Consider the following 22,297-nt stretch of genomic DNA (forward strand, 5'->3'; position numbering starts at 1 on the left):
GGCTGGGGTGGTAGAGTCTGCAGGAGGACAGAACCATGCGGTCCGTTTTCCAGAGTACAGGAGTTCAGGACGAATTTGATCAGGGCTGGAGTGTAGAGCAGGGAGACCAGTCCGGGGGGGAGGTGGTGGTACGTCCTCGGCAGCAGGGACCAGCGGTGTGTGAGCCCTGAGGACCTGTGGATTCAGTGCAGGCTACGTCTCTTGTGTTGTCTGGGCAACGTTGCCTCAGGGCTGTTGACGTTCTTTCTTTCCCTCACGTTCCAGGACTGAACTCCTCAGCTTGCATGATTTTTCTTCTGCTTAAATGCTGGCGAGTCCCAAGTCGGTGAGATTCAGAAATTTAACCTGTATTCATTTTTTAGGAATCATCCAGCACATGTTTATTGAGCACCTGTTAACGTGCTTCACACTGTTCCAGTGGTTGGAGACAGATTCATGACAGGACAGATGGGGATCTCACCTTCCTTGAGCCACAGCCTGCTGGGAGAGAAGGTGTTAGACTAGAAATAAGCATATTACTGGATATATTAGGTGATAATTAAAGCTTTTGAGAAAAATCAAGTGAAGGAGTGGAAAGTGTGCAAGTGAGGGGGGGGGCGGGAGGAGCCTGTGGGTTCAGAGAACCTGGCCAGGTGTGCTTATGTCTCTTCGAGATCTGCTTTCCATTCTTTGGGATCTGTAGCCAGAAGTGGTACAGCTGGATCACGTGATATTCAGTTTTTGAGGAACCACCAGACCATTTTCTTCAGCATGGTGCCGGGGTTCCCGTTTCTTCACATCCTTGTCCACACTTGTTTTTTTTAATAGTAGCCGTTGTATGAGTGTGAGGTTAGTGATGTTGGGTGTCTTTCCATGTGCTCACTGGCCATTTATAGGTCTTCTTTGGAGAAACGTCTGTTCAAGTCCTTTGCCCATTTTTTAATCGGGTTGTTTGGGGTTTTTTTGTTGTTGAGCTTTAGGAGTTTTTTTTATATATTCTAGATATTAATCCCCTATTAGGTATGTGATTTACAAGTGTTTTCCCCCCATTCCTTGGGATGCCTGAACAGGATCTCTCTGGACGCTGAGCTGGAAGTGGTCCATAAGCAGACGAAGATGGAGGCCTGCCAGCCAGGTTACCTTCATGTCTGCAGACTGGAGTCACGACCATCACTGTTTGATGCAGCCCCCGGCGGTCGTCCCCAGATCCCATGGGCCGCTCGCTTATCTTCTGTGTGTGGCTCCGTGTTGCTGCCCTCTCTCTCCTGGACTGTGGTGGCCCGGAGTCCCTACTCCCCACGTTGGCCAGGGAGGCCTCACCTGGCACGCTCTGCCTACCCGCCCAGCTCCCGGCCTATGTCTTCCCCGAGTCCGCCCCCTGCCCCTGGCGCTGGCCCCCACAAACTGCTCAGGGCGGAATTCACTGCTCCTGGCGTGACTCGTCCACCGTGCCTCTGTCGTCCGCACTCCCACGCTTGGTTGTGTCTTGTGTCCAGGGCTGCCTCTTTGGCCAACTGGGGAAGTCCGCTGCACGTAGAAGAGCCCCATCCTCCTCACAGCATCCTTCCTCCAGAGTGGGCCTGGTGCACCCAGGGGCCCAGAATGTGGTTGAGTCCATGAATAAACAGATTGGCAAGAGAACAAAGAAAGGTAGACTATGGGGCCGGAGACAGAGGAGGGAGACGAGGTGCATTGGGGGTGGGGGTGGCTCGCAGCTGTCCCGTGGCCCTTTCCTCTGTGTCTGGTCCCGTTTCGCGTGACTTGGGGCCACCGGTGCTGCTTGTCTGCTTTTCTCAGATCCTCTGTTCCTGGCTCCCCGGTCCTGCATTCGCAGTCCCTGGATGAGGCTCAGCGCTTTGGCCTTTATTTCTTGTTCTTCTTTTCCCATACTTAACATAATAAAGGTTTTCTTTTCTTTTTCCCTTTTTCTTTTGGAGTCCCCAAACTGAAGAGACCATCTCTATTAAGAACATAATGAAGAACTCAAAGGAAATCGCTTTGCGGGGGCGGGGAGGGGACGCGAAGGGAAAAGTGGCCTTTCATTCCGGGGAGACATCCCCGTGTGTGGAGTTGTGCCCTTGTAAATGGATTTTTGGGTTCAGGGCCTGGGAGAGTTGTGGAAAAAACAAAGGAGTGGACGAGCAGCCCCAGAGCTTCTGGGAAAGAGAGCCTTGTTTATGCCTGTTGGAACCGATTTGGTCAAGTGTTTGTTTAAAGGAGATGCCACTTGGTAAGCGACGCCCGGCTTACTTGTGTTGTGTTCAAGAATGCTTTGATTGGCCGGGGACCCTGACACTGTTGACTCAGAAACTGGCCCGAGTGAGCGCCTGGAAGCGGAGGCCCAACACTACCACCCAGCAGAGCCTGAAGCATCTGAATATCGGAACTAGGGCCGCTGCGGTTTGAATCTGCCCGGCGGAGCCAAACCCACGATGGGGGGTGGGGGAGCCTCCAGCTTGGTTAGCATTGGTTGTCTTTCTCCTGATTAATAAATACTGGTTGGTCGGTTAGACTGGAGGCTTTCCAGAAAGAGGACTACCGGTGTAATTAAGTCGTGGTAAAATGCCTTTCTCAGACGGGGGTTAGAGCTCTGAACACTTAGGTTAATGTCAGCTTTCGTGCGGTTTCGGCTGGGTGATCCATGTCCCTGAAATAAGGGGTTGCGGCTCCATCTTCCATATGACGAAACCAAGGAACAAAGCTGTCAAGGGGGTAGAGTCAGGAGAGTCCGAGGATTCAATTCCAGGTAGACTGAGCTCCAAGTTCCTGTTCCCCTTAGGTTGTCAGAAGCATGTCATTTAAAAAAAAAAAATCCCTTGTGCCTGTCCTCACGCCTGTCAAAACATGAAGTGCGTCATGATGCATTAAGTTGGATTAGACCTGTACTCTGAGCTCCGGTGCCTGCAGTCCCGTACCTGACGGGGCTGGGCTCTGTTCTGAAGGTTCAGGATGAGAATCGCACCTGGAGCTGGCAGGTTTCACTGGGCACGTTCTTTATGGGAACGCACACTGGTGAATTCTGAGTTCTGGTCTCAGTGTTCTTTGCACGGCATTCATGACCCCTGTGTTCTTGTCCACGTGGAGAGCAGCCCAGGCTTTGAACTTGGGCAGACAAACTGTGCCTGCCAGAAAATTCAGTATTCTCTGTAGCAGCCAGCCAGCAGGTGATAACTTTACGGAAAGAAGAACGGGAGACCTCATGTGAAGGGTGCCACGAAGGTGTCTGAAAGAAATGGCGGGGAAAATGTTTCCTTGGAAAAAGACACGTTCAAGTGCCCTGCCCTTGTGTGTTTCAGGCAGCACAATAAGATCCGCAGCGTGGAGGGGAGTCAGCTGCAGGCTTACCTTTCCTTGGAGGTGCTGGACCTGAGCTCCAACAACATCACGGAGATCCGGAACACCTGCTTCCCGCACGGGCTGCACCTAAAGGAGCTGTAAGTGCCCCTGCTCTGCCGTCGGCCCCCGCGTGTGGACACAGAGTGCATGGTTCCCTCCCCACCGTGCCCGGGCTGAGTCGGGGGGTAGGCGCCCACCTTCAGCTCCCCTCGGCAGGGGTGGGGGCTGGGGACCCCGGTCCACTGTCTTCTGTTGGCACATTTGTAGAGCATTTCTGCATCGAGCAGCATTAGTCTGGCTGCACGGGTGACAGCGGAGGCGGGGAGAGGTGAGGGAGTCTCAGCTGGCCCTCAAGTACAGGTGCAGCCTGAGTATGAGGCCTGCGTTCTTCCTCACATCCTGGGCTGCCTCCCGGGAGAGCCAGTAGAGAAGGTTCAGGGGCACTTAGCAAATGGCCCCACAGGGAGGCCTCCCTGCCGAGGCTGACCCAGTACGTGCCGATCCAGGCACCACACTCCCGAAGCCTGGCACGAGGGTTCGTCAAGAGGCGCGTACGCCCTTGTGTGCGTTCCCAGGACCTCCTAGATCTCTGTTTGTCTGCACGCTCTTCACCCATCCTAACAGCCCTTCTCACACGCAGCGGATGGGAGCAGGGAGGAAGAACCATTCAAACCTGTTGAGCTTACTGCTTGTTGTTAGAAAAATGTTGCTTTGGGGAAGAAACTAAAAACCTGGGCTCCAAAGATGTCTTCAAGTGACATGTGAGTTCTCATTCCCCGTGTTGTCATGGATCCGGAGTCATTTTGAGGCTCTTTCATGAGGCTGGTTTAGGGGTTGTTTTGACCTGTTCATGGAGGCCAAGGCCTGGCACATGGATTTTCTAGGACCCCCCAAGGAGGGGAGTGATGTTTTTCTTAGGCTGCATCCCGGCACCTGAACTGGAAAAGGGAGGCCCTGGCCTTTGTGAAGCCAGGGTGACAGTGCTGAGCCCCCACTCAGGGCTTTCCAGGGGTGTCCCCTTGCCACCTGGCACTCCCTTGCTTGGGACAAAGCAACCAGCAACTACAACCGGCAACCACTGAACCGAATGGCGGTGACCTCTCTGCACGAAAGCAGGAGGGACGTTCTATTTTGGCAGCTCCTGGCCGGTGCGTCTCCATCACACAGACTGTTCTCCTTGAACGTGGAGTGTTAAGAACAAACAGTCCAGCCCCGTTTGCACAGAATCCTCATGTGCCCTGTCCTGGGCCGCTGCCTGATGGGGGGGGGGTGAAAAATGCCTCACCCCCTTCCCGTCTCTGTGGAAGCAAGTTCTCTCTGGTCTTTTTCCTTTTTGTTTTAGCCACAAACGGCAGCATTTGTCCAGGGAAGGCAGAAGGAACGAGATAGTAGTGGTAACTTCTGATAGGGATAACATACTGTTCTTCCCTTTTCTCTGTTTTTTCTTCTTTTTATTAGTTGAAAGAATGTCGCACAGTGGAACACACAGCTACAACCTGTATATTGCAGTACATTTTGAGGGAAAGTGCTCTTTACATACGTAATCCTATGAATGGACATCCCATTAAAGAATTGCTTCTTGTCTAAGTGTTTCTTTGATAAATTTGAAATGATTAAAATGAATTGGCTTATACACATTTATAAGAGGATGTGTGTTCATGTGTGCGTATATAAAGTTATACAGTGAGACCCACTTGAAAATTTAAGGCTGGTGGGGCACCTGGGTGGCTCAGTCAGTTGAGCATCTGACTCTTGATTTTGGCTCAGGTCATGATCTTGGGGTCATGGAATCGAGCCCTGAGTTGGCCTCCCCAGTCAGCAGGGAATCTGCTGGAAATTCTCTCCCTCTGCCCCTCCCTGCTCTTGTGCACTCTATCTAAAATAAATAAATAAATCTTTGAATAAATAAATAAATAAAATGTAAGGGGAAAATTAACTTCCCTAGAATTAATAAATCAGTTCTGACCTTGCCTGGAGGTTGACTTTCTGATTCCTAGGACTTTTCTCACCAACTTTGAACCCTCACCCTTGGTTAGGGGGTATTGAGGGAATCTTGCGGGTAGCTGTGGAGATGGCCCCTCTGCACGGCCCGGCTGGACTGTGAGGGTGCTGGGGTGGAGGTCAGTGACGTTGACCCCACCCTCCAGTGGAAGGCAGCCCACTGGCTACGAGCACCGTGTGCTCTGGGCTGAAATGACACTTCTGTCGAGGCCTGAAGCGGATGGTCCCGACAGGCAAGTTTCCAGGCTCGCCCATTGAGGACTAAAGATGGTAACTGTGTCATCAGAAACCCATCCCTCTGGGTGTGTTTAAGCTTTTTCCCCCAGCTTAGCCAGGGGTGTCTGTAACAGAATGAGGAAGGGCCCCTACTGACACTACATTCTCTGTCCTGTACCGTTCCAGCAACCTGGCAAGCAACCGGATTGGCACCCTGGAGTCGGGAGCATTTGATGGTCTGTCACGGTCACTGGTAATGCTTCGCCTGAGCAAAAACAGGATCACGCAGCTTCCCATGAAAGCATTCAAGTTACCCAGGCTGACACAACTGTGAGTACAGAAACCTGCACTTTAATTAAGGTTAGCCAAACTTTATGGAGGCCAGATTTCCCCACGGACCTCGTTCCAAACGCGACCCCTTCCTCACTTCCCCTCGGTCAGACTCTGCATAAACTATCATTAATGGCCCTGTGGCGACACCTAATAAAAGCAAATGAGAAGCTGGGTCTGGGGCCTATGGGCTGCCTCAGGTTGTGCGGAAATCAAGATCCACTGAGGACATACATGCTTGTCCTCATTGGCACTTTCCAAAATGAAATGAGGAGTCCTGCTGGCTAGCTGATCCTGGCTAATGCTTAGGCTGTGTGGGTTGGGGTGTCTATCTTGGGGGGTTCGTGTGTGTGTGTTTTACAGGTCCCATAAAATCTGTACTGTGGGCATTATGGGGTCCAGCACCTTCTGAGCAGTCTGACAGGAAGTCGGTGTAGCCAGAGGTGGAGGTGGTGGCCGGAGGTTCTGTTTCGTGCGCTCAAAGCTGAGTGCACTCCTAGGGTGAGACAGGGTGTGGATTCCAGAAACCTGTTTCCTGGAGCCCAGTGGATCATGTGCTCCCTGGTTGTTTTCCTGTGTCCTCTTTGGGTCAGAAGAGTGTATGTCGGGAAAGTAAGCTAATGTCGGAGATTGGGTTTAAATAGAACACAATAGTTGTTCAGGGTCAGGTTTGGCAGCAAGACAGGGCGCCCTGCCCCCCAGCGCCCTCACGCCTGTGCTTCCCTCACTCACACACACACTCTCACTCATACGCACGCTTTCTCTCACACATACACTCATTCTCACACATACACTCATTCACACACTCACACACTTTCACACATACACTCATTGACACATGCTCACACGCTTACACACTCACACATATGCACACTTGCACATTCACTCATTCACACTCAAAACACACGCTCGTGCTCTTACATACACTCATTCACACTCAAACACATGCGCTGTTACACACTCTCACTCACACACACACACACCCGTGCAGAGCATCTCTGGACTCTCGATGCTCAGGACGTTGTGTGTGGGGCAGCGTCATGAGACACTACAGAAGTATTTGGGGGAAAACCAAGGGCTTTCTGGCTAGCCATGCGTTCTCCCCCCCTTCGCCCAGTGTTACTAATGCGTCCAGCCCGCCCGGATTCCTGCAGTCTTCTGGTGCACCGAGGCTTTGTCACACGGTCGGAAGCCGGCTGTGTGTGCTTCATGGTGTGTCAGCTCCCCTCCTCCCCCACGTGCACTCGCTCCTCTCCCATCAGTAGAGACCCCGTTAACGCCTCCAGGGGAAAGTGTCATTGCCATCTGCTGTCCGGTGGTTGGGTTTTTCCTGGGTCGAGGCATCTAGTATGCATTTCTGTTGCTGAGCTAAGAGACACCTCACCTAAGACGTCCCCATCCTGAGTCACAGCCACCTCCTCACAGCAGAGTCATGGATGTTTGGGGAGGAAGTGGCGCACTCGGTCCTTGGGAGGCATGGTGGGGCTGGCTTCTGGGGGGCCCTGTGCCCTCTTGCATTCAGGAGCCCTGGCCCAGTCTGTGTCCCTGCCTGTGTGGCGGGCAGGAGCGGCCGTAAGACACCCAGTGGCCCCTGCTGCACCTCTGAGCTTCGCTGGGACGTCCTCACCACGGTCCACGGTTTTCCCTGCTGGCTCAGAAACCCAGCTGGGCCTGCATGAGAACAGTCGTAGGCGGGGAACATGCAGCGAGGCCTCAGCCCACTGCCTTCCGTCTCTTTAGGGACCTGAATAGGAATCGCATTCGGGTCATCGAGGGCCTGACATTCCAGGGGCTTGACAGTTTGGAGGTGCTAAAGCTCCAGCGAAACAACATCAGCAAGCTCACGGATGGGGCCTTCTGGGGACTGTCCAGGATACACGTGCTGTAAGTGGGGTGCTGGGTTCTGGGCGGGGCCCGTGCTTGGCTCCGGCGCTGGGGCCCTGCGTGCGCGCCTCCGCCCCCTGCCTTGCAGGGCCGTGGAGCTCCGCCCCCTGCCTTGAAGGACCGTGGCGGACTTCCGCAGGACCTGGCCCCCTGCCCTTTGGGTCTCGGGAGGCTGGGCGGTGCTCAGTAGCTTTGGTGACTTTGCCTAATGTAAGGGTCTTTTTCTCAGAGGTTAGGAAAGGCTCTGGGGGGAGTTTCTGTGGGTCTGGTGGAGGAAGCAGGCTGATGAAGGTGGAAGACGGAGCCGTTTGCTCAGGCTTCTCTCCCCCTGCCACGTCCTCAGCGAGCAGCGGGGTGCAGAGTGGGCCCCCTCCCACGGGCTGCAGGAAGTTCCCTGCCTCCCTGTTTGGGACTTGCCAGTCTGTCTGGATGTGCAGGTGGGCCTACAGGATCGAGTTCATCCTGGGAGATTTATTTATGTTTCGTGAGCTAATCAGGCCCCTCGGTGCAGATGTTCCACTTTTTACAAGGGAGCGCTCCCTCCCGCCAGATGTGTACGGTCGCACAGCACGCCTGCAGCAAGAGTCACGTAAAGCAGTGGCAGGAAGGCCTGTGGAGAAGGGCAGAGAAGGCGGTTACCGATCTTTCCTTTTTAAACATTTAAATTAGTTTGTTTTCAGCGGTCAATACAGTCAGAGTACAGAAACGTGGCCTAGGCCACTCTCCTCCCCCATTCTCTCTTTACCCCGCTTCTGCTCCCAAAGGGCAGTCTCTGGTCATCCTCTCCTGGTTGGTTTTTCTTTGTTCTTTTTTTCTTTTTTTCATTATTTTATTTTTAAGTAATTTCTACACCCAACGTGGGTCTCAAACTCACAGCCCTGAGATCAAGAATCTCAGGCCCCACCAACTGAGCCCGCCAGGAGCCCTTCTTGTTGGTTTCCCCCGTCTTGGTGGGTCAGCTGGAGACTTGTTATGGTCAGTGATGTAACTCGCTCAGGAACAACCCCCCCCCACACACACACACGCATGAGCATGCATGCACACACACACCCCTCCCTTCCAGGCTCTAAAGTTATATCACTGTGTTTATGTCTTTTGTTATCTTGGCCACGGAAATAGTAAACAAGAACTCTGCATCCCGTCTCATCAGCTCTGCACCATGCTTATTATCAGTAGCGTCCCTGTTGACCCCCTCTTCCCACCCATCCCCAAATCCGTACACTCTGAGGTGAGGGCATCAGCATTCACACTGAGGTCCTGCTTCTCCTTCTCTTCCTGCTCCTGGGATTGGCCGCACGTCTTTTTCTATCTATTCAAAAGCACTTTTTTTTTTTTTTTAAGATTTTATTTATTTATGTGACAGAGAGACAGCCAGCGAGAGAGGGAACACAGCAGGGGAGTGGGAGAGGAAGAAGCAGGCTGCCAGCGGAGGAGCCCGATGTGGGACTTGATCCCGGAACGCCAGGATCATGCCCTGAGCCGAAGGCAGACGCTTTAACGACTGCGCTACCCAGGCGCCCTGAAAAGCACTTTTACTGGACCTCCTTAAAACTGTCGTTTTGAGCTGCGAAATCCAGGTGGTCGTGCGCTGGGTGTGCTGAGATTCAAGGAGAGTTCTCAGAAGAAAATGGAGTTAGCACATACCCTTTGGTTTTTATGTTGGGCACATTCATATGCGTTGAAGATGATGAGTTGCCCGAGAGGTTATTTATAAATGGGCTCACCTTTTGAGCAGTGGCAGAAAGTGAGACAGATGAAAGCAAAACCTGGTTGCCCACAGGCCTTGTGATGTGAATGTGGGGCAACACTGGAATTAGAGGCCAGTCTGGTGGGGTCATCCTGGGTTCGGGTGTGCAGGGTCTGGAAGCAGGTAAGAATGTCCTCACATGAGGGACGCCCTCCGCACCGTGCTGAAATTATGGCATTTTCCTGTTTGCTTCTCGTAAGAGCCTCGTGAAGCTGCTACCCTTGGGTCTCTCCATCTTACTGATGTTTCAGCCCCATTCAGCAAAGTGGCAAGATGGGGGTTTAAATCCAAGTAGTCTGACCCCCGAGCTAAGGCGTGTCTCTAGGCACCATCGTCCTGAGCCCTGACTTGGTTCGCCAGACCTGGGCTTGAATTTCAGCCCCTCACTGCTTGCAGAGCTGTGGCATGAAGTTAGCTAACTTCTCCCAGCCGCAGTTTCCTTACCTCTAAGAGGGAGATGATAGGTATGCCCCACTTTCTCTTCTTTCTCTTCCTTTCACGGGCTCAGGTGTTGCTGTGCCCTGTGCTCGGAACCCTTCTGCCCAGTTGGGCATCTGGTTCCCTTGTAGTCGGCTAACCAGGTCACATCAAGGATGTTTCCCCTTGCCCTCCGAGCTCCCGAGTTGGCCTGGACACTGACGGCCGTCTGTCGGGTTCGCCGGTCCTCCCCCATGTCCTTCCCAGACACACGTGAGCACAGACACGCCCGCGCCACCAGGCCCCCCATCCTCTCACGCGCCGTCGTTAGATCCTCAGTGCACCCGCGTGGGGTGCAGGGGGACTGCCCGCGTGCGGGGCGGTCAGCGAACGTGAGCGCGCCACCGGCAGGCCCGCCCTCACCGCCGTGCGCTGTCGTTGCAGGCACCTGGAGTACAACAGCCTGGCGGAGGTGAGCAGAGGCTGGCTGTACGGCCTCTCGGCCCTGCACCAGCTCCTCCTGAGCGGCAACTCCATCACCCGCATCAGCCGAGAAGGCTGGGGCTTCTGCCCGAAGCTGCACGAGCTGTAAGTGTCCGGCCTTCGCTCTGGCAGAGAGACTCTTAGGGACTCTGCCCGTGGGTGACCCCTCTGGAGCAGAAAGCCCTAGGCCTGATGGGGTCCGTGGCACAGCGGCCTCCGCAAGCTCAGACGGGGCAGGCAGGCCTGCAGCCTGTGTCTGGGTAGATGGCCCCAGCCAGCCAGGCCCAGAGCGGGACCTCAGTGCTTTGAGCGGGACGCCCTCCTGATGTCCTCTCCTCACCCCCGCTTTCAGATTTGCTGGGGCTGCAGGGGTGGCCCTAGGTCTTTGCAGGCAGCCTGTGCCCCGGGGGCCTTCTTGGCCTTGGAGAGGGTTCTAGAAGGGAAGCCTACACAGTGTTCTCCTTGCAGCTGTTTGGAGAGCTTTCGTACATTGATGGCTATACCCAGTGATACGCACGTCTGTAGTGACAGGGCTTATTTGGGCTCACACACAGAAAGGACTGACCCTGAGCGATGGTGACACCCTGACAGTGGGAGAATTGCACGGTCAGGGCGTCTGCCTTCCTTCCCTTAGACACGTCTTCAGGCCCTCAGCTCCGGCCCTGTGGCTGGAGGACGAGGTGCCTGTGCTCCTCCCTGAGCTGTGTGTGGCCCCTCCTCCCTTCCAGACACCCCCAGACCAGGCTCCAGGCCGGGATGAGGGATCCTGAGACCGACAGTGACCTTCCCGCTCGTGGCAGGAGGGCCTGGGCCTGGTGTGACATTGGTGCAGCACTGGCCAATAAAAGGGTACTGCCGGGGCTCGGGGGGCACGCTCGCGCCCCCTTGTTTCTGACTCCCGTGCGGTAGATGGGTGCTCCCCACCATGTGGGCTCCTTCCCTGTAATGCACTCTGGGTTTGTCGGTTCCAGCGTAGTCCACTGTGTTTATTTGTGGGAGAGGCTCTGGGTGTGTTTTCTTTTTTTTAGACTTGACTGTAGGAGAAGATTCACCCACTGAAATGAACGGCTCTTGAAAGTGTCAGGCCTCTGTCTTGTCTCTGTCTTGACCTCACCAGGCAAGCAAGGCAATGTTTAAACTCAGTGTTGAGTCTTGAGGTGTTCGTTTTTTTTTTTCCCCCAAATTTTTTATATATGACAGAGGGAGAGAGAGCACAAGCAGGGGGAGTGGCAGGCAGAGGGAGAGGGAGAAGCAGGCTCCCCTGCAGAGCAGGGAGCCTGATGTGGGACTCGATCCTCAGACCCTGGGACCATGACCCAAGCCCAAGGCAGATCCTTCACCGACTGAGCCCCCCAGGCACCCCGAGGTGGTGTTTTTTTCCTCTTTTTTCATGTTTTCCCCATACCCTCGGCACACTGGTCTGGAGTTCTTATTTCAGCGACCCATGATTATCTCACATAAAAATCCATAGTCCTGCGTCTTTCCTCTTACGTACCTTCCTGGGGTTGTGAGTGTGTGTGTGTTAGCGTTAACCTTGTGGGTTTGGCTTCCTGGCCCTTCACGGCAGTGCGGCTGCCTGTTACTCTTACGTGGTATGGATGGCTTCTGACCAGCTCTTGGCTCAGGCTGTGGCCCCCCAGGGAACCCCCGGGGCTCCTGGTTGGTGGTTGTCCAGGCCTGGGAACTGTGAGGAAGCAGGAGAGGCCTCCTCCGTCCCCCCTGCCGAGCCAGGCCGGTCGCTGAGTGAGGAGCAGTGTGCTGCCTGGCTGGAGGCAGGGTTTTGAGGCAGCCGTGAAGGCATGTCCCCTGTGCCCCTCAGGCAGCCAGAGCAATGTGAGCCGTCATCTGTCCCCGTAACCAGGGGCAGAGAAGGTCACAGAAATGCCTCAACTGCCTGTCAGTTTGCCAGACGTCCAGTAACCTCAGAGGCAGAGTGAGCATTGCTCTCCAGCGTTTCCTGCCCCTCCTCTAAGCTCAATTCTGTAATTGCAGGTAAGGATGTATTTCTGATCACTTGCCAGGTCTTTCCAACTGACAGACACACACCATGACTTATTTCTCCGGGAGGGAAAGAATGTTACTCCCTGCTGCCTTTAAAAACTCATTAATCTTCTCCGAATTTATTTTGCTTCTTCCTGCCCCAATCTAAATTTCCCATTTTTCAACGATGGAGGATTAATAGGACAAGTAGCCAACCCAGGGCCCTGTGGTGTCAGAGGCACGGGAGGGCGTGCTGGGAGAAAGGTTTGATTCTGATGCTCGGGGAAGATGTGTGATTTGCGGGGCCTGTTCCCTGTCCTTCTCACAGTAGGATGGGGGGCATCATGCGGGGAGGCCGGCTGGGGTGGGAGCACCGAGACAGGAGCCAGCCGGCGGCCTGGGAAGGCAGGAAGTTCTGTGAGGCAGGCCGCCTCCACACGGCAGCTAGTGGTGCCCTCTGCTGGCCGATGTCGGCAGTCTGACGGGGCTCCCTTGCTCACTGTCCGAGCCCGCTGGGCCCCAGTCCCTGTCGTGAGAGGTCTCTGATAGCCTGAGTCAGGATCCTCCATGGACCCTGGCATGAGGGATCGGAGCCTTGAGGGTTGTCGGGTTTTATGACCTTGTAACGTGCTCTCTGGTCTTCGTGATCTATACGAATACTCCAGGAGCCGAACTCTGTGGGTGTGGGGCCCTGGGGGTTCCTAGCTGCACGACCCCTCTGGCCCTTGGGATTCTGGTGAGCCTGCCAGTGTCCCGTCATCCCACCTGCTGACTGCGGCTCGATGTTGAGGAGGGGGCAGGGCGTGCCCGTGTTACGTGCGCGGCGGTGACGTTTGCTTGCCTCCCCCAGGGTCTTGTCCTTCAATAATCTCACCCGGCTGGACGAGGAGAGCCTGGCCGACCTGAGTAGCCTAAGCACGCTGCGCCTCAGCCACAACTCCATCAGCCACATCGCGGAAGGTGCCTTCAAGGGACTCAAACATCTGCGTGTTCTGTACGTCATTCGCCGGGGGATGGACGTGGGATGGACGGAAGGAAGGGGTCCCCCGCTGGGAAGGCAGAATGGAGCCAGCCAGCTGCCTTGTGGAATTCCCTTCTCACTGCTTTCAAGTCAGGTGGATCCAGAGCTGACCCCCTGTGTGTGCAGAGTATCACACTTTCGTAGAATCAGCTGAAAAACTGGTTGAGCAGAAGAATGTCTCTCAGTCCCCCCGCAGTGGTGCCGACAGGGTGACAGTGGCTCAAAGCCCTGCCGTTCCTGAACAGTAGCTCCTGCGTGCCCCTGGCGGGATGCTAGGGCTGCATGGCCGGGAGCAGCCCCGCAGACCACAGCCGTGTGCTCCGTCTGTCTCCTCCTGAATCTTCCCCGTGTGCCGTCAGCACACGCCGGGTCCGGGAGGCCCCATTTCAGGAGAGGCATTTAGGAAATCCCTTGTCTTTCCTTGAGCTTCAGTAGAGTCATTGAACAAAATAGAGGCAGTAGTGTCCAGAATTTTCTTTTAAGTTCCGTGTTAGATGGGGTTGCCAGAAGTGGCTTCAAGATGCTTTTCTGGGAGTTAAAATTTTTCTTTTGTTGGCTCAGAGAACTTCCAGGCAACTGGGCATTCAGCCCCCAGAGAGGGGTGGATGATTTCCCCCCGACAGTCACGGTGGGATGTGAAGCCCCCTTCCCGGCGTGCCCCGCTGCACAGAGGGCCTGCTCCAGGGTGACAGGGAGGGAGGCCTGTGCACTTGCACCTGGCCCAGAGGCCAGAGTCGGCTTCAGTGCTGGGCCATTGTTGGGAGTGTGAAAGAGCCCAGATGCCAGGCTATTAAGTCCGAGGTCAGCCAGCCTTTGAGCGCTTGCAAGGCCCAAATAATAAGGCCGGGAACATTCAAACTGAGCCAGAAAGAAGAGAAAAGCTTTGGCAGCCAGAGCGAGGAGTGGGGAGACAGGCTCACACAGCGGCAGCCCTGGGTCCCTGGCTTTCAATCTGAAGATAATAAGGAGAAACCCGTTGAAAGGAGGGGTCCCTTCCAGCAGCAGAATCTTTCTGCTCCGAGCTTTCTGCTCTAAGATAAAGGTCAGAGGGAGCACTGCACTTCCCGGGCGGAGCTCCCCTCCCTCCTGGCAGTGCTGATTCCTTGCAAAGGCCTTCACGGGGCCAGGAGCAACATCCCTTTCGGCACTGGCAAGGGTTCGGGAGAGGAAGGCGTAGGAACCCAGAACCGCGGGGGACGTTGGAGGGGCTGCTGGTGGGGCAGAGTGGGGGCCTGGTCACCAGGTGGGAGCCTCGCCTGGCACTGGGATCTGCCCTGGAAGCTGGGGGAGGAAGCTGAGTCATCTGCCTTGTGATCTGCATTGTTGGAGGAGACTGGGCTGAAAAGTTGGCCTCATCCGCCAGCCCTGGCAAGTGGGTCACAAGTCTGACTCAGCGCCCAGATGTCGTCCCTGGCTCCGAGTCAGCGCCTGTGCAGGCCCCGCGAGGAGGGGCGACTCTGGCCTCCAAACCCACTTGCCAGCATGGAGTGGCCCCAGGGAGGACCCCATATGGGGGCCTCTTTCTTCGCTGTCTCCTTCTTCCATGTGCCTTGGGCGGTTTCTTAGTCATGTCCAAGAAAGGGACTGTGGTCGGTGTGAGAGCAGACGGGAACCTTAAAGAACCTTTCAGGCTCATTCTCAGTACCACTGGTCAGATGCCTGCTCTGGGGGGGGGGGGGGTTCCCATGTGCTGACTGCACCCTCTCCCTGCCCCGGGGCCAGGTCCTACCCATGTGGGGAGCACCCACGGAGCTGGGGGAGCTCAATGTTTGAGGCATGTGTCCGCTGTGCAGGAAGGCTGAGAACGCCAGGCCGTGCCCCAAGGTGTGTGGAATGGGCTTGCCGTGGCTCAGCGCTGACACTTGTGTTGCCCGTACGTTACAGCTGGGCATCTAGAATCCACCCAGATGTTTTCAGCTTCCAGCTGGCAGAGTGGGTGTCTGTCTCTTTTCCCACTTGATGTTAAAGAGAGTTGAGAACTCAGGCTGGATGGTGAGCCTTCTTTCTCTCTCCTGCCCAGGGATCTGGACCATAACGAGATTTCGGGCACGATAGAGGACACCAGTGGTGCTTTCACGGGGCTCGACAGTCTCAGCAAGCTGTGAGTATCTCCGCGCTCTAGCTTCTGTGGCTGGTGCACAGCGGTTCTCGGGCTCCCCCACGCCTCCTTTGTTCTGGGCCCAGCTGGAACAGGGCTGGCTCGCATTTATCTTTCTTTTGTTTGGGGAGAAAACTCTGAATAAGGGAGCCAAGGCATCCCAGCCTCTCTCTGGCCAGTGTACTCCTCACTGCCCTGGGTGGTGGTTTCCCTGTGGCTGAAGACTGGTGTTCAGAGGCCTGTTAGATTTTCCTTTTCTGCTGAATTTGTGACTGACATAGAAACAGCTAAATTTTTTGTCTTGTTTTGCACAAAGAACTCTTGGCCTCTTAATTCCTAGAAATTGTGTGAAATTCTAAAGCCAAGTACTGTTTGTGGTTTGGAGTGTCTGGTCAGTACTTGTGTTGTCAATCATAACGTTAAACAGAAACAGTCATTACCATAGGTTAATTGAACAGCTTCGAGGTTTCTGGTGTTTTTATTTTATAGAATTTGTCAGTCACTCTGCAGGGCGCGTACGTGTGTTATATCTAACAACCTCCTGAGTGCACGCTCTATTCTGCACCGTTCCGTGGCTGGAGAAACACAGGGGAAGGGATTATGCCCCAAACCACACAGTGGGGAGGGTCAGGACCGGCTCCAGAGCTCGCACTGTTCTCCCTCTTCCCACCTGCTTGCCCTCCGCGTGTCACCAGCCCTCCCTGTGTGTGTCCTCCAGGAGTGGGGATGGGAGCTGCCATGACCACTGACTAGCGACTCCAGGAGAGCCTGCGACGGGGGGAGTCTCTCTGTAGAGTAAGAGCCTCGCATTGATGTTGGAAAGTGTGGTTTTTAGACTCAGAGTTCTGAGTAAGGATAGCTGTCTTGGCTCTCTCACAGTTCTCTCTTCTCGAGCATCCTGTGTCTGACAACATGTCAAAATGTCCGTCAGTCTTCCTTCTCCTTCCCTAAAAAAGCACTCCCTCCTCGCCACCTCCTGGCCCCTGCATCTAGCAAGCCCGGGAAGAGGCCGGACAGCGCCATAGCGGAGCTGCTGGGGCAGGGCACGTCTGTGTGGCCTCGCTCTCCGACGCCTGCCTGGCTGCGCCCTAACTCATGGATGTGGCGGGGGGGTGCAACAGGTGGCGCCACCAGGGCCTCTGGGGGGTAGGTCCCTCCAGTGGAACCTGGAGCTACATCTTGTGTGGTGTGGCTTCTGAGAGGCTCTGGCGCGTGAGTGCAGGTGGTCCTGGGATTCTGCAGATGCAGCCTGTGTCTGGGGCCTGGTGCTGCCTTCCTGATCGCTGCGCTTTGTCCCCATGTTTTCTCTTCCTTTGACCCACTGCACTAGGTTCAGCAGCTCTGCCTAAAGTCCTAAGTCCGTGTGCCTCACTCGCCCTGTGCTGTTGGACACAGGCTCCCTGAAGCCAGTGCCGTCCACACTGCCCTGGTCCTGAGGCTCCGGGGACCTTGGTAGAGTACGCTGTCTCTAGCCTCCCCCCGCCCACCCCACTGATCAGAGTCGGGCTGTGTCCGAATAAAGACAGGAAGCGCACAACTGGGGGAAATGGGGACAGGAATTGCTTAATATGGTTAAATATATGCACTTACTTAGATGGGATGGTCTCGTGGTTATGTTGCAAAAGAAAGAAAGAATCCTCCTCTTGGATGAAAAAACGAAATGGCGTGACACCTGTGACCTGGCCTCCCGTTCAGCCAGGCTGAACAGGGGACGCAGCAGAGGGGAAGTAAGGCTCGTGCCGTCGGGTGAGGGGTGCAGCCGTGTAAGGGGCACCTGTGGGGTTCCTGACGCTCCGCCACCTGCCTGTGCTGATGTGTGGAATCTTCTCCGTTAAAGGGGAAATAAAGGAAAGCCTACCCTTTCCCGTGGTCCTGGTGCCCTGCTCTGGTTAAAAGGCACTCCACAGGGCGTGTGGAAGGTGTGGAGGAAGCGCTTAGTGGATGAGGGAAGGAAGGGGCCAGCGCTGCCTGGCTCTCCCCCCCGCTCAGGCTCCTCTGAGCGCTGCCTGGAAGCTCTGCTGCTCGGCCGTGGCTGGGAGACGTGGCCGTGACCCCGCACGGCCCCGTCCCGGTGGCTGGTGGCAAGTGCGCTGGGATCTGTCGGAAGTCGGGAGTGTGTTCGCACAGAGAAGGGCTGCCTGCCCCTTTAGAGCCGTCATGTCACCTGGGCCCCTTCATCCTGTGGGGCTGCGGTCACTGCTGGTCCCTCTGACCTGGCTCTGTCTGGCCTAGGAGCATGTGCGGGAAGGTGTTCAGGGACCTACCCGAGACTGGGAAGGGAGAAACTCCGGCCTTCGCTCGGTTATTCAAGGACCTGGGGTCCTTCCTGCCATGCGAGAGGCCAGACCTAAATGAAAAACCTTTCCGAGAAGGGAACAAGGGAGCAGCAGAGCCATGAAAGGCTCCCGTCTGCCGGTGTGGTGGAGGCTGCCCTGCCCTTAGTTTTCCGCTTGCTGAGTACAGCCATGTTGGATTGTTCTTGAATCTGGGGCTTCCTGCAGGGCAGGAATGCTACTAGCTCTAGCCCGTTTGCCAGTTTCCCTGTGATGATTATGCTCCCCCTCACCCCCGGCCCCTGTCTCATGTTGAGGGAACACTTCTGGGGGTTTGCAGTGTCCTAGTCTGTGAGGAGGCAAGGAGGCTTTCTGGAGCACAAATTAGCAGCAGAGGGGAGCAGTTAGTCACTTGTGTATGGGGGAAGGGGGGAGGTGAGGGGCTGCCCCGTGGTTCCAGCTCTCTCCATGGCATTTCCCCGGGGCGGGGGCATGTGTGTGCAAAGGGGAGTGTTAGGGGACACATGAAGAACTGGACCATGACACCAAGCCTCTTGCTTCCTCTGAGGTGGGGTGGACCTGGGCAGGTGCTGCCCCCACATATCTTCACAGAGCAGTGGCAGGGCCCACAGAGTGCTAGGCATTGTCACAGGTAGAGGAGAGGTGGGCGGGGGGGTCAACAAGTCATGTCCTCTGGGTCAGTACAGGGACTACCTTTGCAATCCCCCCGCGTCTGCAGGGCTGGTAGCAAGACCCAAAAGACCCTTTGGGAGCACTTAGCCATGCATAAGAGCTTGGATAGGTGACTTTTGGGAGACGTGGGGCAGATCAGGCCTGTGGTCCCTTCTCTGGGAGCCCCGGACCAGGTGCAGCCAAGCCTCAGCTGCCCGCTGACATGGGGACGGAAGGAGCCTCCCCACGGCCCGTGGTGCCGGCTTTCCCCTCTCCCCACAGCCACCCTTTATTGGAGCCGGCCCAGCCTGCCAGCTTGAGCCCCGGCCCCCAGATGTCGGCCTGGAGAATGTAAGAGGCTATTTTAATCCACCAGCAGGATGATTAACCCCCACATAATTGAGAATTTGTTTTATTGCTATTGTTACCATTAGGAATAACGGTCTGCCCTCGCTGTAAAAGAGGTCAGGGTGACTAATATGTAATGAAGGAAATAAAGCCCAGCTTTTTCCTGGATCTAGTTTACGGGAGATTTCACTAAACAGTTAATACGTTTTACTAGGACCTGGAGCACAGTGACCCGGCCTGGGGGACCCGAGGAAGCGAGAAGCTGGCAGGCGCTCGCAAGGGCTTGCGTTCGGCGCCCCGCGTGCTGCTCTTTGCCGGGCTCGCTCTGTGCTTGGGGGACGCGGTCCGCGGCCGCGGGTTTCTGCGTGTCTGGGTTGTTTCAGAATAAAAGCCTCCGATGGAGACAGCGTGTGGGGACTCTTTCAGGAGGACGCCGTTTCCACATCCACGCAGACTGCCTCCGAGAGAACGCACGTCGAAGGGGTCTCCGGCCTTCGTGCCCCTCGGTGCTCCCCGCGGCTGGCCGTGTGTGAAGCTGAACTCGGAGCCGCTGGTCGGCTGCTCGGGGGGAGGCCCTGAGGGGAGGAGTCTGTTCCTCACAAAGTGGGGGGACCCAGCGGCTCTCATGCTTGTCCTGTAGGCGTCCCCGCGGGTTTTCAGTGCCCTCCCGAGAGCGGGGTGGGGAAGTGCGACCTTCTGTGGCTCGTGGCGTTGGCTGGGCCTGTCCCGAAGGCGGCCCCAGGAGCCCTGCACCGTTGCTAGAAGCTCAGGGCCCGTGGGGCCATCTCTGGTTTCCTTCGAGGCTCCGATTTCTTTTCTTTGCTCCTTTCGGGGCAGGGCTGGTGCTTGCTGTCCCCCCTCATAGGTCTCCATGTTCATGCAGGTCTGAAGGTGGAGCAGGCCCCAGGTGGAGATCTTTCTCTGGTTCTGGTGGGATTCCAGACAACACCCGTGCTCTTCCGAGGTTGCTCCCCGTGCCCACCCTAGGAAGCCCTCCCTCCCAGGGCTGGGGACTCAGACTTCGCAGCAGCCCCCGTTCTTGACAAGCCCTTTAGATAATGCTGCTGGGCAGCGGGCGGGAGAGCCCACGCGCCTTGGGGCGCTCTCTGGCAGGTGGTTTCCTGTGCCTGCAGGAGGGGCAGGAAGTGCCCGGCTGGGCTGTCGTCAGTGTTGCATAGCATAGTGAGGAGGGAAAACTGGGACCTTAGTTCTTTTCATTCCCAGTGTCCAGCCCACTCAGTTCTTCCCCTCCCCCCCACCCCGAACAGACTTTCCTTTGGATTACACAGCCCCGCAGAAGCAGCATTCGTTCATTCCATGTGTTCAGCAGGGCACCAGATTGTGGTTTCCGGGACAGCTCTGGGTAGTTACGTGGAGGCTGTGATTGGAATTGCTTGGAAGTAGGAGCCCCTTCCCATGGGTAGGCAGTCCAGGGATACAGGTATTCGGTAACCTTGGAGGTTGACCTTTGAGGACCAGTCTGGGATTTAATGAACCTCGGGCATCATTTAAAATCTGGACTCAACAACAACAGATCTGGGCCTTGCTTAAGAGGCCACAGTGTGGGGGCCTGCCCTGTACACCCTGAGGGGCCTTCCCAGAGGCAGGGGCGCCGCTCATGGTGGCTAGTAGGGTGCCTCTCAGGTGCGAGGGGCTGGGGAGCCATCTTGGTGGATGCCCATTTTCCTGCACTCGTCTTGCCTCCTTTGGGAACCTTTATCCCCAGTTTTCAGAAGTGGGTGGTAGATTTTAGTTCCAGAGATTGCACTCCCTTCCATGACTCTGCTCCCTCTCACTAGAACAGTGATCAGTCCCCTCTTTCCCGTGAGGCCCTTGGGTGGTCTGCAGAGACAGCCCGGGCTGGACAAGGGGATTTCCACTGAACATCGCAAGGAGCCTTTTCAGGCGAGACGGTGCATGCAATTGCAACCTGTCATCACTGTTAAATTCTAATAAAGATAAAAGTATTTCATTTCAGAAAAGGGGAAGGCCTGCATACTTCAGACCCGTAATCTGAGTGCAGGTCAGATTTCCACCTGCCCCTCACGGGACAGACTTATCAGATGGCATTGCCCTAATTGTGTGTTCTCTTTCTCCCATTCCTCCCTTGTCTCTCCCCCTCCGTTTTTTTTTTTGTTTTGTTTTTTTCCCCCATCTCTGGATGTTTGGAAATGGCAGAACTCTGTTTGGAAACAAGATCAAGTCCGTGGCTAAAAGAGCCTTCTCGGGGCTGGAAGGCTTGGAGCACCTGTGAGTATCTCGCCAGACCTTCCCTGACCCACAGGCCTGCCAAATGCGGCTGCCGGGGAAGTCTGCTAGCAATTTAATCACATCTTTGTAAACTGAGAAACAGCCTATTTGGAAACGCCAGCTGCTTCCTTCTCATTATAAGTCAGCTTCAACTTTGGCCTTTATTTTGCCCATGCCAGGAACAGTTACAGAACATATGGTCGGTCGGTGAGCACCTAATTAATGGGGCTGCTGTTTGGTTAAATACCTCCCCCCTGCTCCTGCCCTGCTGCCCCACGGCATGGGCCCCTGCACAGACCCTGGGCCCTGTCACCTCGGTGCGGGCACTGTGTCCCGGCCCCGACGGACCATTCCACAACAGCAGCCTGTCGGTGCCGAGCACATGGTGCGCTTAGCTGGGAGGTTTTCTCCTGCCCTGGTTGGCTCTGGGAGCCTGGGAGGAAGAGGATGGAGCCTGCCCAGGGACGTTAATGTTGTCACCATCTAGGGCAGATGCCTCCAGTACTGGATTCTTAGTCTGTTTGTCTGGAATCAAGTTGGACGTGAATTCTGTTGGGAATGTTTTGCCTGTTGACTTGCTGAGCGGGCCTCAGCCCAGCTGTGACGCTGCCCTCAGGCTGGTGTGGTTAGGAGGTTAGTCCATGCACTCGTGTCAGTGTCTGTGAGGGGACAGGCGCGTAGAGTGGACTTGGGACACGGGGTCGGGCTAGTACCTCCGGCACATGGTGGAACCAGGACTATCCTCAAAAATCCCTGAGCCTTTGGGCCCAGACACGTGGCTGATGGAAGGGTGCCCAGCCTTTGTCTGCGTAAGTAAAGAGTGTTCTTTTGCAGGAACCTTGGAGAGAATGCCATCAGATCTGTGCAGTCGGATGCCTTCGCGAAGATGAAGAATCTCAGAGAGCTGTGAGTACCTGGGACTCCATGGCCCTGGTTAACACGGGCAGAGGATTCGGAGTCGGAAATGCCTTAATGCTGTGATGCGTTGATTTATGTGCGAGATGGGGCCATTTACATTTGTGCGTAGGCCCGTGGGGGCTGCTTCTGGATTGGGGTCTGCACACCTTTTCTTAAAGGGTCACACATATTGTCCGCTTTGTGGGCCAGAGGGTGTCTGTCACGGCAGCTGTACTGTCGTCATCACAGAAAGCAGCCATCGATAATACATGTGCCTGGGCGTGGCTGTGTGCCACTAAATTCTTAGTCACGAAAAACCAGGCCCACAGGCTGTATGTAGCTTACTAACCGCGGCTCTGGAGGAT

General features: G+C 55.5%; 1 protein-coding gene across 2 annotated transcripts in view; it reads left to right on the forward strand.

The window, feature by feature from the left end:
- The window catches only part of LRIG1 (leucine rich repeats and immunoglobulin like domains 1), a 111,374-nt gene that overhangs the window by 70,953 nt on the left and 18,124 nt on the right, over nucleotides 1–22,297 (forward strand). For both annotated transcript variants that reach the window (XM_045774663.2, XM_045774664.2), the window contains exons 4-11: nucleotides 3,276–3,413; nucleotides 5,719–5,862; nucleotides 7,603–7,746; nucleotides 10,355–10,498; nucleotides 13,224–13,367; nucleotides 15,415–15,495; nucleotides 20,964–21,035; nucleotides 21,870–21,941. In XM_045774663.2, coding sequence (XP_045630619.2) covers nucleotides 3,276–3,413; nucleotides 5,719–5,862; nucleotides 7,603–7,746; nucleotides 10,355–10,498; nucleotides 13,224–13,367; nucleotides 15,415–15,495; nucleotides 20,964–21,035; nucleotides 21,870–21,941 — 939 coding nt within the window. The remainder of the gene's footprint in view (nucleotides 1–3,275; nucleotides 3,414–5,718; nucleotides 5,863–7,602; nucleotides 7,747–10,354; nucleotides 10,499–13,223; nucleotides 13,368–15,414; nucleotides 15,496–20,963; nucleotides 21,036–21,869; nucleotides 21,942–22,297) is intronic.

This window comes from Ursus americanus, chromosome 14, assembly GCF_024610735.1.
Source record: "Ursus americanus isolate L20-20 chromosome 14, mUrsAme1.1.p, whole genome shotgun sequence".
Classification (NCBI taxonomy): Eukaryota; Metazoa; Chordata; class Mammalia; order Carnivora; family Ursidae; genus Ursus; species Ursus americanus.